Source organism: Nannobrachium achirus, assembly GCF_963921795.1.
Source record: "Nannobrachium achirus genome assembly, chromosome: 8".
Lineage (NCBI taxonomy): Eukaryota > Metazoa > Chordata > Actinopteri > Myctophiformes > Myctophidae > Nannobrachium > Nannobrachium achirus.
This window is the reverse complement of record NC_137817.1, coordinates 30,215,463-30,233,744: the sequence shown is the minus strand read 5'-3', so window position 1 is coordinate 30,233,744 and position 18,282 is coordinate 30,215,463. Positions and strand designations below refer to the sequence as shown.

Below are 18,282 nucleotides of genomic sequence, written 5' to 3'. Positions count from 1 at the left end.
ACCATTTGATAAATGTCATTGAGTTTTTCTTATTCTATATTCCATCCACAACACAACCATGCTGCCTTTGTGTCATTTGGCACTCTATATCCTCCTGCATGTTGGTCAAGAACTGAGTTTGGCTGGCATTGACCAAGCATGTGACCTAATTCGGCCCTTGACTGCACAGAGTTGCCTGTAAACTGGATGCATGTGATGATGAACTGAGAGCTCCTGTGCTTAAGAAGACGTTTGGCTGCTTATTCAAGGGGGAAACTCAGAGTTATGTCATGAGGTGAAATATGTGTAAAATGGTTATTTTACACATGTCTGATCTTAACATTTTCTCTGATATACAGTAAAGTTATGTTATGTTTACCTTTGACTAATTTATTTCCCGAAGCACCCCAACCATCTATGCATCATTGTCAGACTTCTGAGTCTGTTGTGGGCTGTAAGAGAGCTTGACTGAGTAAAGCATTTGGAATGACTCCAAAGGTTCTATAATTACAGACTCCGTCAAGATGTGATTTCAGCTCTGTTTCTTATTCCGTTGTAGTGCGTTTTCTACACGTCAGCATTGAAGCCCAGAATTTGGAATGTATAGTTCAAATTTATCATTCACTGCATGGAAGTGATCAGTGGGCTTTAGTATTCACACAGCTCTCTGTGACTCAGACAGAGGCATCGCGTCAATCCGTGCCTACTTTTAGCAGGCCCACTGCCAGGCTGAGAGAGTGAGGGACAAGAGAGAGAGAGAGAGAGTGTGAGAATGAGAATGAGATGAGAATGGTTCATTATTCCCCTGACTCTGTTTTTACGCTTGTCTCTTTTATTCTCACCGTCTCCCACACTGCTCCACACCATGTACGCACACATGCGCAGTATGTACGCACACATGCATGCACACAAACACGTACCCCATACTGCTGTACTTGTGAGGACTTTTGACTGATTTCCATAGACTGCAATTCATTCCCGACCTGGCAACCTCTGACCTAACCTTAACAAAAACCCTATGAATCCTATAGCCCCAAAACAGACTCCTGTTACTTGTGCCAGCAGAGGACGCAAGTACTGCAATTGGTGTTGTCTGTATCCGGCTGACAGTACAAAGGCAGGGCCTTTAGCTAAGCGTTCTCGGTGACGTCAAGTGTCGTCATATACCCACATAACCAGCACCGATAGCAGTACTTTCACGCTCTGCCATACATGGCCATGAGTGCACAAGGAGCAAGTTGGCACCTCGACAGAGCGCAGTCTAGTTTTGAATAATTTCACTCATTTTGCCATCTTTGAGGACTCAAGCACGCATGCATGCACGCACACACGCACACACACACACCTTCCCCTTTCTTTTTACAGGGACCACTTAGAGGCAGGAATAAAGTGGGATCGTAGATGAAAGAAAGGGATTGAGTGGTGGGTGGATCAAGAGATGGAGCGATAAAGAGATAGATGGGGGTTTGTACTGAGGTCCATGTGCAACGCCTGCACCTGTCATCCCCTCTCCTTCGTCACTGGCCTACTGCACCCACACAGTCTGCTTCTATGCCTCACCCCTTTTCTCTCTCCACATCCTCGTCTTCATCCATTTGTGGGACGCGAACACATATTTATGGGTCCCTTAATATTTGGTTGTTTTCATTATATATTTTTATTTTTCATTTAAATGCAATGATTTCAAGTAAGTTCATGATTAAAAAAATATTTTAAGAAATTCCATAAATTAGAGAACAAATGTTTAAGAAGTTGTGAAAATAGCAGATCTCTAAGCTCAAATCGCAGCATGTTGTGAGCTTGTAGATCCGCTATTTTCACTAGTTTGGGTCCTGGGCAAAGTCTAATTTCTATTTTGGGTCTTGAGCCAAAAGGTGAACCACTGTGCTAAACACATTTTCAGGTTTATTTGGTGACCCTATTTTGGGCATGCTAAAATAGCGGATCTGCAAGTGTGTCGAATACTCACCATCAGTCCATCACACAACCAACATATTTTCCTTTTCGTGCCTCACATCCCCTGACTCCATCCATTTACCCATTTTCCAAGTATCTTGCTTAGAAAATGGAGGTTTGAGTCTGTGATGTCTTCCAACTGTCTTCAAATCAAGCTTCTTCTCTATGACAAGAGCAGTTTTGAAGGCATCAAGAAAAACCTTCGAGGAATATGTTAATCATATTGTATGGCCATAATTGAAATACTGACCCTGCTAATGAATATATAGAAGGAACAGGGTCAAGACAACAAGTCCAGATGCTATGGTGTCTCATTGTTGCCTGCCTTTCACAAGGTTGCCTGCAGAGGTCACCAGTAGTTGTAATATACTGTAAACGTATGGTAAATAACTTGCTCTCATGGGGCATGTGGTGTGATTATTAAAGAACTGATGACATCAGTATTCACCTTTTCATGTGGATGACCTCACACAGGATACCAGCTGGCTGGTCCCTGTAGTTCATAAACACACCTGTATGGTGCCTTGAATATACATGTCAAGCTGTCTGACTCAATAACCTGAGCACATGTGGGAGCAGGGGGGCTATGACCAATCTGCATGTTGTGACCTATCAGCACACAGATGTCACTATTACTAGTGGTGGAAAAAGTACTCACGAAAGCAGATCTACAAGCTCATAATCCTTCGATAATAATAGTTACTTACTTCCTCCCAAGGGGGAAATTCATTATTTTCAGCCCAACCCAGCTGATTCGCTGCCCACAAGGAGCGTGTGAGCAATTAAGGGTTAAGAGTCTTGCTCAGGGACACACATCGACATTGCTACCCTGGCCTGGAATTGAACCAGGGGCTCTGGTTCCCCACATGGTGTGTTTTCTCAGTAGAAGACCTTTTTTTTATTTCATTGGATTCTGCAGCATATTTGTGGAATTTGTAAGTACACCCAGTTCACATGGTACAAAGTCTCTTGGGCTGCACCATCCAATGAATAAAAAAATATTGATAATTCCCATACACTCAGTCACTGCTTTATAATAATAGCCCAAACATAAGTTCTCATCACTGATACAACATTTCATAACAAATGCAAAATCACACGGTAGCGCTTGGGTGGCACAGTGGTAAAGTCCCTGCCCACCACCACAGAGGTTGTGGGTTCAAATCCACTGTGGTGCATCTGGCTTTGTCGAGTGTCTATACGAACACAATTGCCCTGTGTTTGGGAGAGTAGGAAGAAGGTACTACATCCTCCCGGTGGGGGCTCCTCACTGGAGTGACAACACAGAAATGTGTGTGGGGAGGAATTAACTGACATGACGACTAAATTGGGGAAAAAAAGAAAAAGTGGTACAAAAAAAAAGAAGAAAAAAAAGAATCACATGGTGTGCAATATCCTTTCTCAATGTCCACTGGTTAATATTGAGATCATTATGTCAGTCCAATAATATTGTGTACTCAATTTTGTGCAGATAACTGATAGATAAAATTGCTGCTTACATACAAAATATAGAAATAAATTATAACGTTTATTGAATAGATCTATAGAGCCTTTGTTGCGACCGTCAGATCGCAGTTACTATTAAAACCTCCACCGGCTGTCCGTCACGTCACGCCACGCCACACTTTTGGCCCTACTCTTATCTCCGGCACTGCCGCACTGTTGCCCTTATATGCCAAACTTTGAACACACACTCCTTGGCTAGCAAACCACAACCTCCGCCCCTGATTTCTCACATGCCCCTCTTCTTGTGCCACCATGAGGTTGCTTTTTGCAGAGACCATTAATGTTTATACATGCGACCTGACGGTCGCTTATCTCCCGATTAGGGAGTCTTACTGGTCTCACAATAACAGGCATCATTGCAGTTTTTGTTAACCCCCCCCCCCACACACACACACACACACACACACAATAAAGTGGCATGTAGCTCCAGAGAGGAGATGTAAAACTGTTAGAAAAGATGACAAAAGTGGTCTGCATTTCTATATCACCTTTATGCAAAGTGCTTTACAGTGTGCAAAAGCAGAGGCAACCTTGCTCAAGGTCACTTGTGACACCATGCCAGGAGGAGGCCGGGAACCATCCAGTTCCCACACGACCTGAGTCACTGCTGCCAGTGTAGACTAGAAATGTAATATGTATCTGAACTAGGCCACTAGTCTTACTGGCTGCCTCATGTTTGGTGATGTGATAAAGACGGAAATGAGCGGATGCCAATGGAGGTGGCATAGCCTCGGGAACCCAGGCGTTTCATTAAGGTTGCAGTGACACAGAAGTTGACTAAAGTCACAGATGTTTTACTAACATAGTCACTGACTGTGGCGCAACAAGGCATCATCATTGCATGACCATCTTTTTACAGCTTTATTTAACAACATATTGCCAAAAAAAACAAGGACAAAATGAAAATGGAAACGTAGCTCTTGCGTCTAACATTTTTAATTAACACTCATTACATCGCGTAAATAATGACTGTCAGTACAAACATGTAGACTCCACATCCCATGCCAATGCACACGCACACAAATCTTTAAATACCCGTGCTCTGACGACTGAGACAGTCCTCATCAACATTATGCGTGAGCGAGCGCCTGGGCTAAATCTGCAGCTTGGCAGCCAACTTACGCAACCTCTCCTCGCTCCCTCCTGTCTACACAATGGCATAAATCTCGCTAGTTTCTCTCAGTCATTCCAGCCCTCTCCAGATGCCACCCCCACACAATACACTACAAATCTACACACTATTCCTGTACCCGCCCCCACCACTATGGCCCGAAAATACCACAGCACCTCCAAGAGCAGACGCCAAGCCTGTCAAAGCATCATCGCATCCCACAGGACAGCTGTGGAGGGGAGGGCGAAGAAAAGATAGATGAACAGAGCAGCTGTCAGAAGAGACATGGAAATTAATTAACAGAGGAAATTAACACAGGGATAAGGTGCAAGAGAAGAGAAGGTGCAAGAGAAGAGAAGAGAAAGGAATGCAGGTTTCAATGGTGGTTCAATGTTGGTTCAATTGTGGTTCCCAACAATCTTTTTGAGCCCTGGACAACCAGCATATTTTGAACAATCCTCAAGGTCCACTCCACCAATCCTGTTTTTGGTTTGACACAAATTTTGACTTGGAGCGCAGCGGCAAAAATTTGCAGCACTTGCACAGGAGACCCGGTTCCAAATTCAGGGTAGAACTGGAAAGTTACATACAATTTGTATAGATATTAACTTCAAGCTTCTTCTTTTTCCCCCACACCACGCCAATTAGTAGTGATGTAACCTTGAATGGTGTTTTTTCTTTTTTTACCTACCCAAATCAGAATATCATCTCGCTCACAGTGGAACAAGTGTCCTTGTTGCAGTGTGAGGCCTGAGATATGGTGTCACAAATACTCATCTTCTGCACAGAATAATGAGAGCGAGAGACTGATGAGAAAGAGAGAGACAGAAAATGGAAGGACACTAAAAGGAAAGGCGTAGAAAAGCTAAGAATAATGAAGTTAGAGACAAGAGTACCACAGAGTACCACAAATTTAGGACAGGGGTCTTCAACAGGGGGTCCGGGACCCCTATGGGGTCCTCAGAGTTACTACAGGGGGGCCGCCAAATCCTTGTGTGATAGGATAATTATTTTAAATGAACAACTTGAACCCTCGCATCCCTATACTCTGAGTCTGAGGAGAACTTTAGCCAAAAATAGCAGATCCACAAGCTCTGTGGAAGCTTGTAGATCAGCTATTTTTGTCGGTTGTCAAAATCGGTTTGGTGTAGAGGTAAAAAAGAGCAGACCAAGTACAGAGTGAAAGGTCAAGTTTACTAAGTAGGCCTATTGAGGATTTAAGATTCTAAGTGGTTAAGTGTCAAAAAGGTATATGAATCTATCTATGAAATCGATGAGAATGTAGAGGGGAGGGGGTCCCTGCTTCATCTCCCTCTCAGCTAAGGGGTCCTTGGCCTGAAGTTCTTCGTCTCTCTCTCTCTCTCTCTCTCTCTCTCTCTCTCTCCCACACGCACACTCCCTCTCTGTCCATCGCCTTTATTCCATTCCCATTCCTTAGCTTCTCCTCTTCTCTGCATCCCTACTAGATGGACGGTTGCTGAGGGCAACCTCAGTGCAGTCACCTAACAATGAGCAGGAAGTGGTGAGTGTGCCTGTGTGTGTGTTTGAATGTGTGTGTGACCAAAGGTTCTATTTTTAGAAACCTGTATAGAAACGACAAGAGTGTGCGTGCGTGCATGTGTGCATGCGTGAGACTACGAAGGAGCAGTCGGTGGGTACCAGGCGGAAGGACAAGGCAGACCCAAGCCTAATTTACACACACCTGTGTGGCAGTGCATCACTCCGAAAATAGCTGATCTACAAGCTCACAGCACGTCACAATGCGACGCGTTGTGAGACTTACAATCTGCTATTTTCGGTGCACGACAGTGGTGAGCAACCAAGTGTAAATCAGGCACGAGGCAGTTACTAGAGAACAGGAGGGAGCAGTGGAGTGAGGGATGGAAGGTGGGAGCGAGGGAACGTGGCGGAGGATGGGGCCAGCGTGTGTTGACGCTGTACGTGGCGTCAGTGTGATAAGAATAGAGACAGTGCGTGCGACGCTTCTGAGACATTACTCTTTCACACCCTCAGCAGGGCATGGCCACACTCATTATGTGACATAGAGGGATCTGCTGTGTGTCTGTGTGTGTGTGTGTGTGTGTGTGTGTGTGTGTGTGTGTGTGTGTGTGTGTGTGTGTGTGTGTGTGTGTGTGTGTGTGTGTGTACGCATGTGTGTGTGTGTACGCATGTGTGTGGAGATGTTTGTACAATATACAATGCACGTGTGGCCAAGGCCAAAGCTGATTGCACAATCGCAGTTACAATATATATTTATTTAAGATACATTCATTTTTTTCGTTGTATTCATTTTCAATTTGGGTAATATTGAAATATTTTCATTCAAAATTAAACTTTCACCAAATGCTTCTCTCTTCTCTTTTTTAATAATAATACTATTATGCTCGGACCAAAACCAATTATAAATGTTCAACTAATAATACTTCAAATTAAATGCAATCTTGCAGTAGTAGTTTAATAATGCAAAACACTGTGTTAATACAAGTGTTTAATACTTCTCTTCTCTATCTTGAAAAAACCTTGCTATCATGCTAACATGTCGATGTTGCTAATACTTTACACTAGAATCTAGTGATGACAATAAATGAGTTTACAAGCAATATACAGAGATTAATAAAAAGAATAGGGCAGGCATGATATAATAAATAATATAACCTAGATTTGGAGTAAGGCTCGCTTGCCAGTAGTTGTAAAAACCTATTTCTACACTTTCACAGTTAAATTAACACTCTGAAAAAGTCTGTATCTTTCTAGGACCTTGAAGGATACCAAAATGTGACTGAGTAAAAAGAAAAGAAAAAAGAAGCAAAAGAATATTTTATAATATATATTTTATAATACGTATGTTCAGCAGGGAGCAGAACTGGAAGGAATAACGGGGAATAGGAGTATCACGATATTTTTCACGATATTTTTCCAAGCTGTATCACGATACACAATCTTATCACGGTTATTTTTCATGTTGGTTTTTATGGTTATTTTTCAAGTTACTTAACAAAAACTAAAATAAAAAGGAGTAACATGTGGAATCCAGGGACTCTCTGGGTTCCTTTTGGGAGGTCTAAATTGATCCTTACAAGTATGACAGTGTACAAATGAAACCAAATGTCCATTTGATTTCGTTTGTACACTGCCAGAGTTAAGGGGAGATCTTGACATTTTGAAGTTTGAGAACTACAGATTTAGACCAAAATGTAGGTTTAAATTAATTCTGCCATGAATCTCTGCATTAACTATTCAACAGGATTTTTTACGAAGCTCCCACATTGTATCACGATATATACGATATCTCTAAAAAGGCATCGGGAGAGAGAGAGAGAGAAAGAGAGAGACAGACTGACAGAGAAAGAGACAGAGACAGGGGGAGTAAGAGAGACAAGTTGTAAACAGAGGAATGACATTGTTATCTCCTCGGTCAGACAGGACGGCTCTGCAGAGCCTACGTGAAGGCCGGATTCACACAGCGGTTTTCAGACCGTTAGGAATGTATGCAGCCACTGTGGATGACAGGGAGACAGAGAGGGGACATGTCAGCAGGGGCGTCACAACGGGTAGGAAAGTGGGACTGAGTTACTAGGGCCCAAGGTGGTGGAGGGGCTTTAATTATTTTATACTTTAGCTATTGAAAAATAGCAGATATACAAGCTTGTAGATCTGCTATTTTTGAAAAGTCGTGAAAATGTGTGCAAATCTTTGAATATGTAGTTTTTAAGCGAACATTTGTAACTCAAATGTTGCTTCTGGGGGGTCTCTGGAACTAAATATTTTGAGATGGGGGTCAGTGGCCAAATACATACCATTTTGGGGGTCCTTCACATGAAAAGGTTTGAGAACCACTGCCATCGAAACATAGATTTTTCAAAAAACCTTAGAAGGATTTGAAATATTCAAAGATTTTCATGATTTAAAAAAAATAGCAGATCTACAAGCTCGCAGCGCGGCACTCGGTGCCGCGCTGTGAGCTTGTATATCTGCTATTTTTCAATAGTTAAAGCACTGGGGCCCCACAGTGAATCCTTGTACCCGGGGCCCAGAATTTAGTGCGACACCCCTGCATGTCAGAATAATGAATCAGAATGAATCAGAATAATCATTATTATGGTATGACGTTGTTTTCGAACTAATTGCCATTTCGTGGTTTGGTGATGGAGTTCCTCTAGAACAGTGTGGTTCCCAAACCTTTCAGGTCGAGACCTGAAGGAGAGATTAGACGTTTGCCTGGGTCCCAAACTAGTAAAAATAGCATATCTACAAGCACACAGCGCGTCACTTCGCCCTGTGTTGCGAGATTGTAGATCGTCTATTTTCACTACTTTTTAATTATTATTATTTTATATATTTATGGAATTTGTTAGATTTTTTTCCTTTTTTATGTATAAAATTGCGTTCTTAAATAATAAATACAAAAACCTTTATATATATAAATATTTTAAATGTAGGAAAATAATTACCTGTAGATTTTTACTCGAGTTGTAACCCATACAAATTGTCGACCCACTGTTTAGGAAACAGTGCTCTAGAAGGGTAATAATATTCAGACTGCACTGTGGGGACAGCGTACATTTCTCTTATAGTAGGCACACATACTCACAGAATTAATTCCTCTGTCTTTCACCTCCTGACTCGTCTCCAGTTCATAAAGAGCTGAGGGAGAGAAGAGATAAATAATACAATTAAAAATAACGTCCTTTTAAATTAGCTCTATTGTTCAATCAAAGGACTACTGTATGAAACAACTTGCACACAGTACTTGCAAATAATGTAGTCCCTAATTCAAACTCAAACTCCTAATATCTGGTACATCATTTATCAATACGTCACTGTTGGGCAGAAACCTCGTATCTCCACGTCCACGTTTCAAATGTGTATGCTTTTTCGTGAAGTAAAGCCCTACTTCATCATTCAAGGCCGTCGCACAAAAGTAGTGAAAACCTGACAACAACGAATACTTACTAATTAGTTGTTAATTATTCAACTGCATCGTTATTATCAGCTCTTGACTATATACATGTCAATCTAATAATGCTTGTCGTGTATTCATACACTGAGTCTATAAACACACAACAAGTATATGAGCCATGAAGTGGGAGTTACATTTCACACTATATGTTTGTGGATAGGCCCATTCATCATTCCAATTCATCAATCATGGCAACAGTGTATGTTGTTATCTGTTCTGAATGCAATTACAGTGTGAGCATGTGTTACCATGTAGTTTGTGCAGCCTGGACACACATGCCACAAAGCCATGGAAGGACAGGTGGAGTTCCCCAGAGCCGAACCTCTCTGACAGCAGCTGAACCACCTTGTCATCGCACTGGAGTCCTGGAAGAGTCCAGTGATACAGAGGAATTACTAATTAGTTCTAATGGAGACATTTTATAATATTCTTATACAGGCATAGAGTTATCGTTCTAATAGATATTATAGAATTATCTAATAGAATTATAATTATGTTATTATATATTAGCTCTAATCGAACTCTGTTCTATATTGTGTAAAGTGTAGTTAAATAGTTCTAATACCAGTAAGACTCCCTAATCGGGAGATAAGCGACCGTAGGTAGCTTATCTCCACAAATAGGGCAAAAATTTGTTTTTCCAAAATCTTCCTGATCCATGTTGATGACATGAGTGTAGACATGCTGTGTAGTGATATTCGTGATTTTAGGGCAAAAACTGTAGGAGCAGTGTCCAAAAATGTGTTTTAAAAATCGGCCTGAAGGTGGCGCTACAATAGGGCCATGTGAGAAATGAGGGGTGGGGTCTCCGCGTTGCCTTGGCGGACGAATAGGTACCGGCCCCGGCTCTCCCGGACGCTCCTAGCCCGAGTTACGGCATTTTATGTGTGCTGCAGTGGCAGGGGGTCCTCCACTGGGGGCGCCACCACTTTTGCATCCGTTCTGGAGCACCAGGAGTCGGTGGTCCCCGGGAATTCCCCGTGAGCAGCCCCGTTGGGGTGGTCATTTGGTCATTTTTGCACATTTGGTCATTTTTTACATGTGGGGGTCCCCCAGGGACCTGGGGGTCCCTGGGGCTCCGGGGGTCCTTGGAGGTTGTAGTTTGGCAGGCAAGGAGTGTGTGTGTGTAAAATCTGGCATGGATCGGGTCAACGGGTGCGGAGATATAAGCAGGGAAAAAGTGTGACGTGTGACGTGTGAGCACATTTGGTCATTTTTTACATCTGGGGGTCCCCCAGGGACCTGGGGGTCCCTGGGGCTCCGGGGGTCCTTGGAGGTTGTAGTTTGGCAGTCAAGGAGTGTGTGTGCAAAATCTGGCATGGATGGGGGCAACGGTTGTGGAGATATGAGCAGGGCAAAAGTGTGACGGACTCACTCACTGACTCACTGACAGACAGACAGCCCGGGGAGGTTTTGGTAGTAAATGCGACCTACGGTCGCAATAAATGTTATATTGTGTAATATTAGCTCAAAACAAATTACAGCTTTTGTCGCATTCGCATATCCTACCAAAGGAAAGGGAAGGCACGTTTATTTCTATAGCACTTTTCAACAACAAGCAAGGCAATTCAAAATGCTTTAGTTTACACTATGATCATTAAGATGAATTAAAATTAAGGGAGGACTGGCTGGCGGACCATGGCCACTTCACCCTTGACTCAGACATAACCATAAACAAACCCGATATACGCCCGGTCGCTTATCTCTCGTTTAGGGAGTATTACTGGTGGTCATGTGTGTGCCCGTGTGTGTGCCCGCGTGGTTGCGTGCATGCGTGTGTATGTGTGTGCCCGTGTGGGTGCGTGCGTGCGTGTGTGTGTGCGCGCGTGTGTTTATGTGTGTGTGTGTGTGTGTGTGTGTGTGTGTGTGTGTGTGTGTGTGTGTGTGTGTGTGTGTGTGTGTGTGTCCAATGTGCATGTGTGCATGTATGCATACCAACTGCCAGAAGTGCCAGGCTGAGTTCAAATGGGCTCATTGTCCCAGAGGAGTCCTCATCAAACTGGAAAAAGGTGGACTGAGAAAGCAACAAGACAAAGACAATGAGAATAATAGCATTTTCACATTATGAAAACCCCCATCCCCAGCACTCATATAACTCTACCACACATGCACATACACACACACGCGCACGCACGCACGCACGCACACACACACACACACACACACACACACACACACACACACACACACACACACACACACACACACACACGCACACACACACGCACACGCACACACACACACACACACACACACACAGTCACCTGCAGTTTGCGCAGATGGGACACCAGGGTCTCTGCTTGGTCACGTCTCAGAATGCTGCGCCCTTTAGTCTGACAGATGAGTTAAGGACACTGCACCAGGACGGCTCAGAAAGACATTAGGACAGATGGTGGAAGACGCTAAGAGACAGACACTATGAGAGAGATGCTGCTAGAGAGATGCTGTGAGACAGATGCTGTGAGACAGATGCTGTGAGGTGAAAAAGGCAATAACATACTGAAATAAAGTTATTGGAATAAGTTAAACAAGAGGATCACCAAGAGGGTACAGTTGTGTCATACTGTATGCTCCGGTTCAGCACTATGCTATATAAATACATGTAGTGTTATTGTTACAAGTAGACAGGGGACTGAGTCAGAGTAAAGCCTATACCTCGACATACGTGTACGACCCTGTCACATATTGAAAATAGGCGATCTACAAGCTCACAACGTGTCACATCGCAACGTGTTGTGCGGTTGTAGATTGGCTATTTTCAGCCCGGGACAGCATCATATAATGGAGTATGAAAATTAGGCATAAGGATACTTCTTCCCCGAAGATGAGCTGTCTGCATAGTTCCAGTGGGATGTGGTAGTCTTTCTCTAGCACTGAAAAGCAAAGTTACATTCACAGTTACTTCTGTTTTTTTTATTTAACTTAATTTGCTGCATCCAAACTATTAGGTTCTGTCTAGACTGTCTTTGTGGCCTCTTCCTCTGGTCACCCTCGAAGATGAGACATGTTACTACTTTGCTCCCATCTAGTGGCCATTGTAAGAACAATGACAGCTTAGTGGCTGCTTTTGCACTAGTGTTTAAAATGCCATCATCTCATCTGGTTTTGTTATCACAAGTAAATGGTAAATGGTGTATTTATATAGGGCCTTTATCCAAGGTGCTTTACAGAGATTGTGCATTACATTCAACCATTCACACACACATTCATACACTGATGGCAGAGGAAACCATGCAAGGCACCAATGTGCTCATCAGGAGCAATTAGGGGTTCAGTGTCTTGCTCAAGGACACTTCGACACTTACTCTGAGGGAGGCTGGGACTTTACGGTTCCCAAGAGGCCGCTCAACCTCCTGAGCCACTGCCGCCCCATGTATCAAATAAAATGTGATAAGTTGGAATCACTCGAGTTGCCTTACCTGAGTTGACGAGGCTCATGAACTCTTTAGCATTCAGTAGGTCATCCTGTCAGAAGACACAGATTATTAGAATAGACTTAAAATGAAACATTTCTAGAAAAAGTGATCCACAGAGCACCGCCAGGTCAGCTAGGTCATGGCCCAGCAATGTTCAGAATTCAGTCTCTAGAGGGTAGAAACGGTAGAAGTTAAGGGATTCATGCCAACAACAACCCAATATTAAATCAATTAGTAATGTCAAGTTTTTTCAACGCCCAAGTTACAAAAATAACGAATCTGTGTGTTTGCGTGTGCACGTGTGTGCATTTGCGTGTGTGTGTGATTTGGTGGTTGGCTGGGAGTGTTTTGAGGCCACAAACAATCTTGCTTAGGGCCGGCCCTGCAGACAGACGGACAGACAGACAGACAGACAGACAGACAGACAGACAGACAGACAGACAGACAGACAGACAGACAGACAGACAGGGGGCAAACATAGTCTCGGCCACACCTTCGGCCTGGTGGAGACAATAACATAAGTTCTATAGTATGAATCTTAGCAAACAAGTTATGATTACCTTATCACTGCCTGAAATAGGAGAACAAATAGCAAAATAATAATAAAGAGTTACATTCAATTATGCCCATTTTGCTAGTCTAAACTCCTCAGGCACAGCCCAGGGGGTAGTGATTTATCGTGTTAATTAAGGTAATGCTGCTTTAGGTATGTAAAGGCAAAGCAGAAAGATAATTCTTACCGGTCCCGCAAACTCATCAAAGAACTTATGAACTCTCAAGTGGTCCTCTGGAGTGACAGGTGTGGACATGACCTGTTAGAACGGAGCAAAACACAGCAAAAGATTCCATATGACTTCAGCAGTCTGTTATCATACCAGTGTTAATTGGCTGTAGATGAGGTCAGTGAACTCACCATTGTCACTGCATTTGAGGTGCAAGTGAAATCCTGTGTCCTGGAACAGAAGAATCACCATCGTTAGTTCAAAATACACATTACACTAGGCAAGCAACATTCAATTCTTCACCTCCCCTCCATCCTACCCCAGAACATTTCCAGTCTTGGAAAAGATTCGGAGGAAGATCTCTCCGGGCTGGTTGGGTCGGAAGGTGGAAGCCACAATGACGTAGTTACCAGGGTCCAAATGCACCTTCCTCCATGCACTCCTGTCATGGAGTGAATACACACAGAACACAGTTTGTTTTTACGTGTTTAACTGGTTATATGGTTAGATTACATGTAGATCTGCTTGAAAAACACAATGTAAATTACAACTTCTAGCTTAACGTTGACCTCAGAGAAATAGCAACCAGCCTTGTCTGTTTAAAAGAGGCTCATAAGTACTGTAGTTGAGATAAATTAACATGTTACTGTTTGTATGGGTTATAATGATCACAGTTATCAACCACATTTTCTTAGTTTCTTCAAGGGAGCTTAAGCCAAAGCATAAAACCAGAGGTGAAAGATGATGAATAGTTTACGTATTTAAAAAACAATGGGGTCCCTTTATTAAATATTTAGAAAGCACTGATGTGAAAAGGACACTAGGTCAGTGGAGTGACCCTGGGGAGGATTGATACATTTGTCTACTGGATACACAAGGAAGGCCTAACATGCCTATACGTTATGATGACTGTATGTTGAGATGAAAATAGACATTGTAATATATAGTTAATAGACTTTTTTTCTTTTTAATTGTTTTACTAATTTTCTTTCATGTTGTGGCTTTGTCTTCTTTTTGTGTGCATCAAATTTCAATGCAAAACATTTAACGTCAAAATTTCATTTCACTCTATCTAGAACTTTGTTCCACTGTCTATACAAATGATTTTAGCAAAGTTTGGGGAAAATTCATTCATAGTTAGAGGTGCAACGCAGCATGTCAAATTTAGGGAAAAGTGATATTTCGGCTACTTTTAGAGCTTTCATTTCTTGATAACATGACATGGCAATTTCTCCAAAATACAACAAATAGTTTGTGAGAAGGTGTTTCTTACAAGAGAAAAGGTGTTTAATGAAGTAGAAACATTTACATTTTCATTGAAAGTCACTGAAGAATGATTGAAAATATTGAAATATTGTCCTAGTTAAGTGACATTTCGGCTGCTTTTAGAACTCTCATTTCTTGATAACATAACATGGCAATTTCCAAAAAATACAACAAATAGTTTGTGAGGAGGTATTTCTGCCAAGAGATAAGGTGTTTAATCAAGAAGAAACATTTATATTTTCATTGAAAGTCACTGAAAAATGTTTAAAATATTGAAATATTGTCCTAGTCATTCACTTTGTTCAGCTTGCGCTTGTAGGAGCGAAGATTGGGATGTTCACGGCAGTCATGCTCAACTAATTGCAGCACATTCTGAAGGTGTTGCTCACTTGGCTGCTGCCACAAAGTCTGATGTGAGTTTGACCCCTCGCTCGGCACAGTCATTCACAACATTGATGGCACGCACATTCACCACAACTGCCTGGAATGATGCACTGGTACCCCAATCCTCTACATTGAGTGGAAGAAATGCTGTATCGATTTGCAACTGGTGCATACCAAACCAGCAGTCTGGGTTTGCAAGGTCGGCTAACCTGGTGGCCGGTGAGAAGACTGGAAACTTTGGCTTACAGAAACCAGTGCCAAAGTGCTACTGTGGGGCTCGCATGGGGAGGTTAACTGGTTTGTGCTCCAAGATGGCATCCGCAAGTGCATGCTGCTGATCAGCTGGTGCTGAGGAGTGCCAGGGGCAGCATCTAGTGTGCCCCATCCACAAAGGGGAAAGACGAGGCGTGCAGAGAGATGATCGCCTGGCTGACATGCAAACTACTGCAGGGCTGGTGCTGTGCCGACCAGGTTGTCAATATGGTATTCGACACCACTTCATCAAACACAGGCAATCTCACAGCATCCTACAGACCACTGCTCTTGTCTGGGTGCTGGCATCACATTGAGGTGCTCCTCAGCCACATCTTCACTGGACTCACCCTCACCAGAGGTTGTTTAGGTGTCTAAAGTACAACTGGAGCTTGCTGCTGCACAACTACAGAGGCCCATTGTTCTTGGGCAAGTTAAGTGCTGAATTCACCATGTATGCTGCAGCAGTGATAGACTACAGACAAGGTGAGTGCGGCTACCATGACTTTGTGCAGCTGTGTCTTCTCTGGGTGCAGATGATATAGACTCCAGTAAACTTCCAACGACCTGGACTGTGCACAAGGCGCGCTGGATGGGCAAGCTCCTCTACACTCTCTATCAGGCTTTGATGGAACAGCACATCTTGCATCCCCAGGGCACCATCACCACACGGCAGCAGGTGCCGAAGATTCTGGTATTTGCCAACTTCATTACGCACATCTACGCAACATGGTGGCTGACCTGTAACAGCAGTAGATGAGTACGTCTGAGTACGTCTGTTGACGAGAGCATGCCATGAAAGCACAGGAGGCACCACTAGATGCTGCCCCTGGCACTCCTCAGCACCAAGATGCCAGCTGATCAGCAGCATGCACTTGCAGATGCCATCTTGGAGCACAAACCAGATAACCTCCCAATGCGAGCCCAACAGCAGCACTTTGGCACTGGTTTCGGTAAGCCAAAGTTTCCAGTCCTCTCACCGGCCACCAGGTTAGCCGACCTTGCCAACCCAGACTGCTGGTTTGGTATGCACCAGTTGAAAATCGATACAGCATTTCTTCCACTCAATGTAGAGGATTGGGGTACCAGTGCATTATTCCAGGCAGGTGTGGTGAATGTGCGTGCCATCAATGTTGTGAATGACTGTGCCGAGTGAGGGGTCAAACTCACATCATTCTGTGGCAGCAGCCAAGTGAGCAACACCTTCAGAATGTTGAGCATGACCGCCGTGTGAACATCCCAATCTTCACTCCTATAAGTGCAAGCTGAACACAGTGAATAACTAGGACAATATTTCAATATTTTTAGTGACTTTGAATGAAAATGTAAATGTTTCTTGATTAAACACCTTTTCCCTTGGCAGAAACACCTCCTCACAAACTATTTGTTGTATTATTGAGAAATTGCCATGTCATGTTATAAAAAAAATAGAGTTCTAAAAGCAGCCGAAATGTCACTTAACTAGGACAATATTTCAATATTTTCAATCATTTTTCAGTGACTATCAATGAAAATGTAAATGTTTCTTCTTGATTAAACATGCTTTCTCTTGTCAAAAACACCTTCTCACAAACTATTTGTTGTATTTTTGAGAAATTGCCATGTCATGTTATCAAGAAATGAAAGCTCTAAAAGCAGCCGAAATGTCACTTTTTCCTAAATTTGACATGCTGCGTTGCACCTCTAACTATGAATGAATTTCCCCCAAACTTTGCTAAAATCATTTGTATAGACAGTGGAACAAAGTTCTAGATAGAGTGAGATGATTTTTTTTTGCATTGAAATTTGATGCACCCTAATTGTGCATGTTGTATATAATGCAAAAACAATAAATACATTCAAAAAATAATTAACAATCTAATTGTGTTGCTGCATCCTCGACATATAAATTGTGAAACACAAATACATAATGTGGGATTGGAAAACACAGTGTAGTACCTTTTAGCCTGGTACTTCCCAGAGCGCCCCACCGGGCGATTTGAGGAGAAGAAGCTTTGGTCCAGACATGTACCCTGAAGCTGTATGAAGATATTAGATTGAACAACTAAATATTTATAAATACACATATATGATTATGATATTGATTCAGGCAAAAGCAACAAAAGACAAATCTCAATGCTTTTAGATAGGATAGCAAAGATGCAGGAGACTGAGGGAGAAAAGGAGAACTACATTAATAACACTGGTGTCCAGCAGTGATTGAACTGGGGATGTTGTAATGATGTTATCTGGCCAACCACCGATGCAACCCAACTGCTGATGTTTCTTGCATTAAGTACATACCTCAGGGGGAACCTGCACAGAAAGAGGAGATTCAGAGTCAATTACAGTAGGTACTACAGTGGTAGAATGCATTGCACAGGGTTCCCACACATCTTTACCAATTAATTTCCAAACTTTTCCAGAACTTTTCCAGAATATTTAACCCGATTTCCAGGACTATATAACAATAATTCAGCTCAATAGCGAGTTGCTTACTCCTATGTGCAATGCCCAAATACAGGTAGTGTATGCCAGTGGTTCTCAACCTTTTCAGGCTGTGACCCCCTGAAATAATCATATTTGAATAGAGTTGAGGAATTTTGTATAACACGTTACCGAAATAGCCGATCTACATGCTCACAACGCCTCGCGTTGCGAGGCGTTGTGAGCATGTAGATCTGCTATTTTCACAATTTCTGCCTCTAATATTTGACAATTTGGTCAATGTTTAATTTGTCATTTCAGAGG

General features: G+C 42.7%; 1 protein-coding gene across 1 annotated transcript in view; it reads right to left on the bottom strand.

Annotated features, from left to right (window-relative positions):
• Positions 1 to 4,752: 4,752 nt before the first annotated feature.
• The window catches only part of capn12 (calpain 12), a gene marked incomplete at both ends in the record, with an annotated part of 29,247 nt that continues 15,717 nt past the window's right edge, over positions 4,753 to 18,282 (bottom strand). Inside the window, 11 exons of the mRNA XM_080731820.1 lie at positions 4,753 to 4,823; positions 9,140 to 9,196; positions 9,761 to 9,877; positions 11,448 to 11,526; positions 11,777 to 11,845; positions 12,324 to 12,385; positions 12,932 to 12,977; positions 13,669 to 13,740; positions 13,842 to 13,881; positions 13,970 to 14,092; positions 17,491 to 17,564. Coding sequence (XP_080587946.1) covers positions 4,753 to 4,823; positions 9,140 to 9,196; positions 9,761 to 9,877; positions 11,448 to 11,526; positions 11,777 to 11,845; positions 12,324 to 12,385; positions 12,932 to 12,977; positions 13,669 to 13,740; positions 13,842 to 13,881; positions 13,970 to 14,092; positions 17,491 to 17,564 — 810 coding nt within the window. The remainder of the gene's footprint in view (positions 4,824 to 9,139; positions 9,197 to 9,760; positions 9,878 to 11,447; positions 11,527 to 11,776; positions 11,846 to 12,323; positions 12,386 to 12,931; positions 12,978 to 13,668; positions 13,741 to 13,841; positions 13,882 to 13,969; positions 14,093 to 17,490; positions 17,565 to 18,282) is intronic.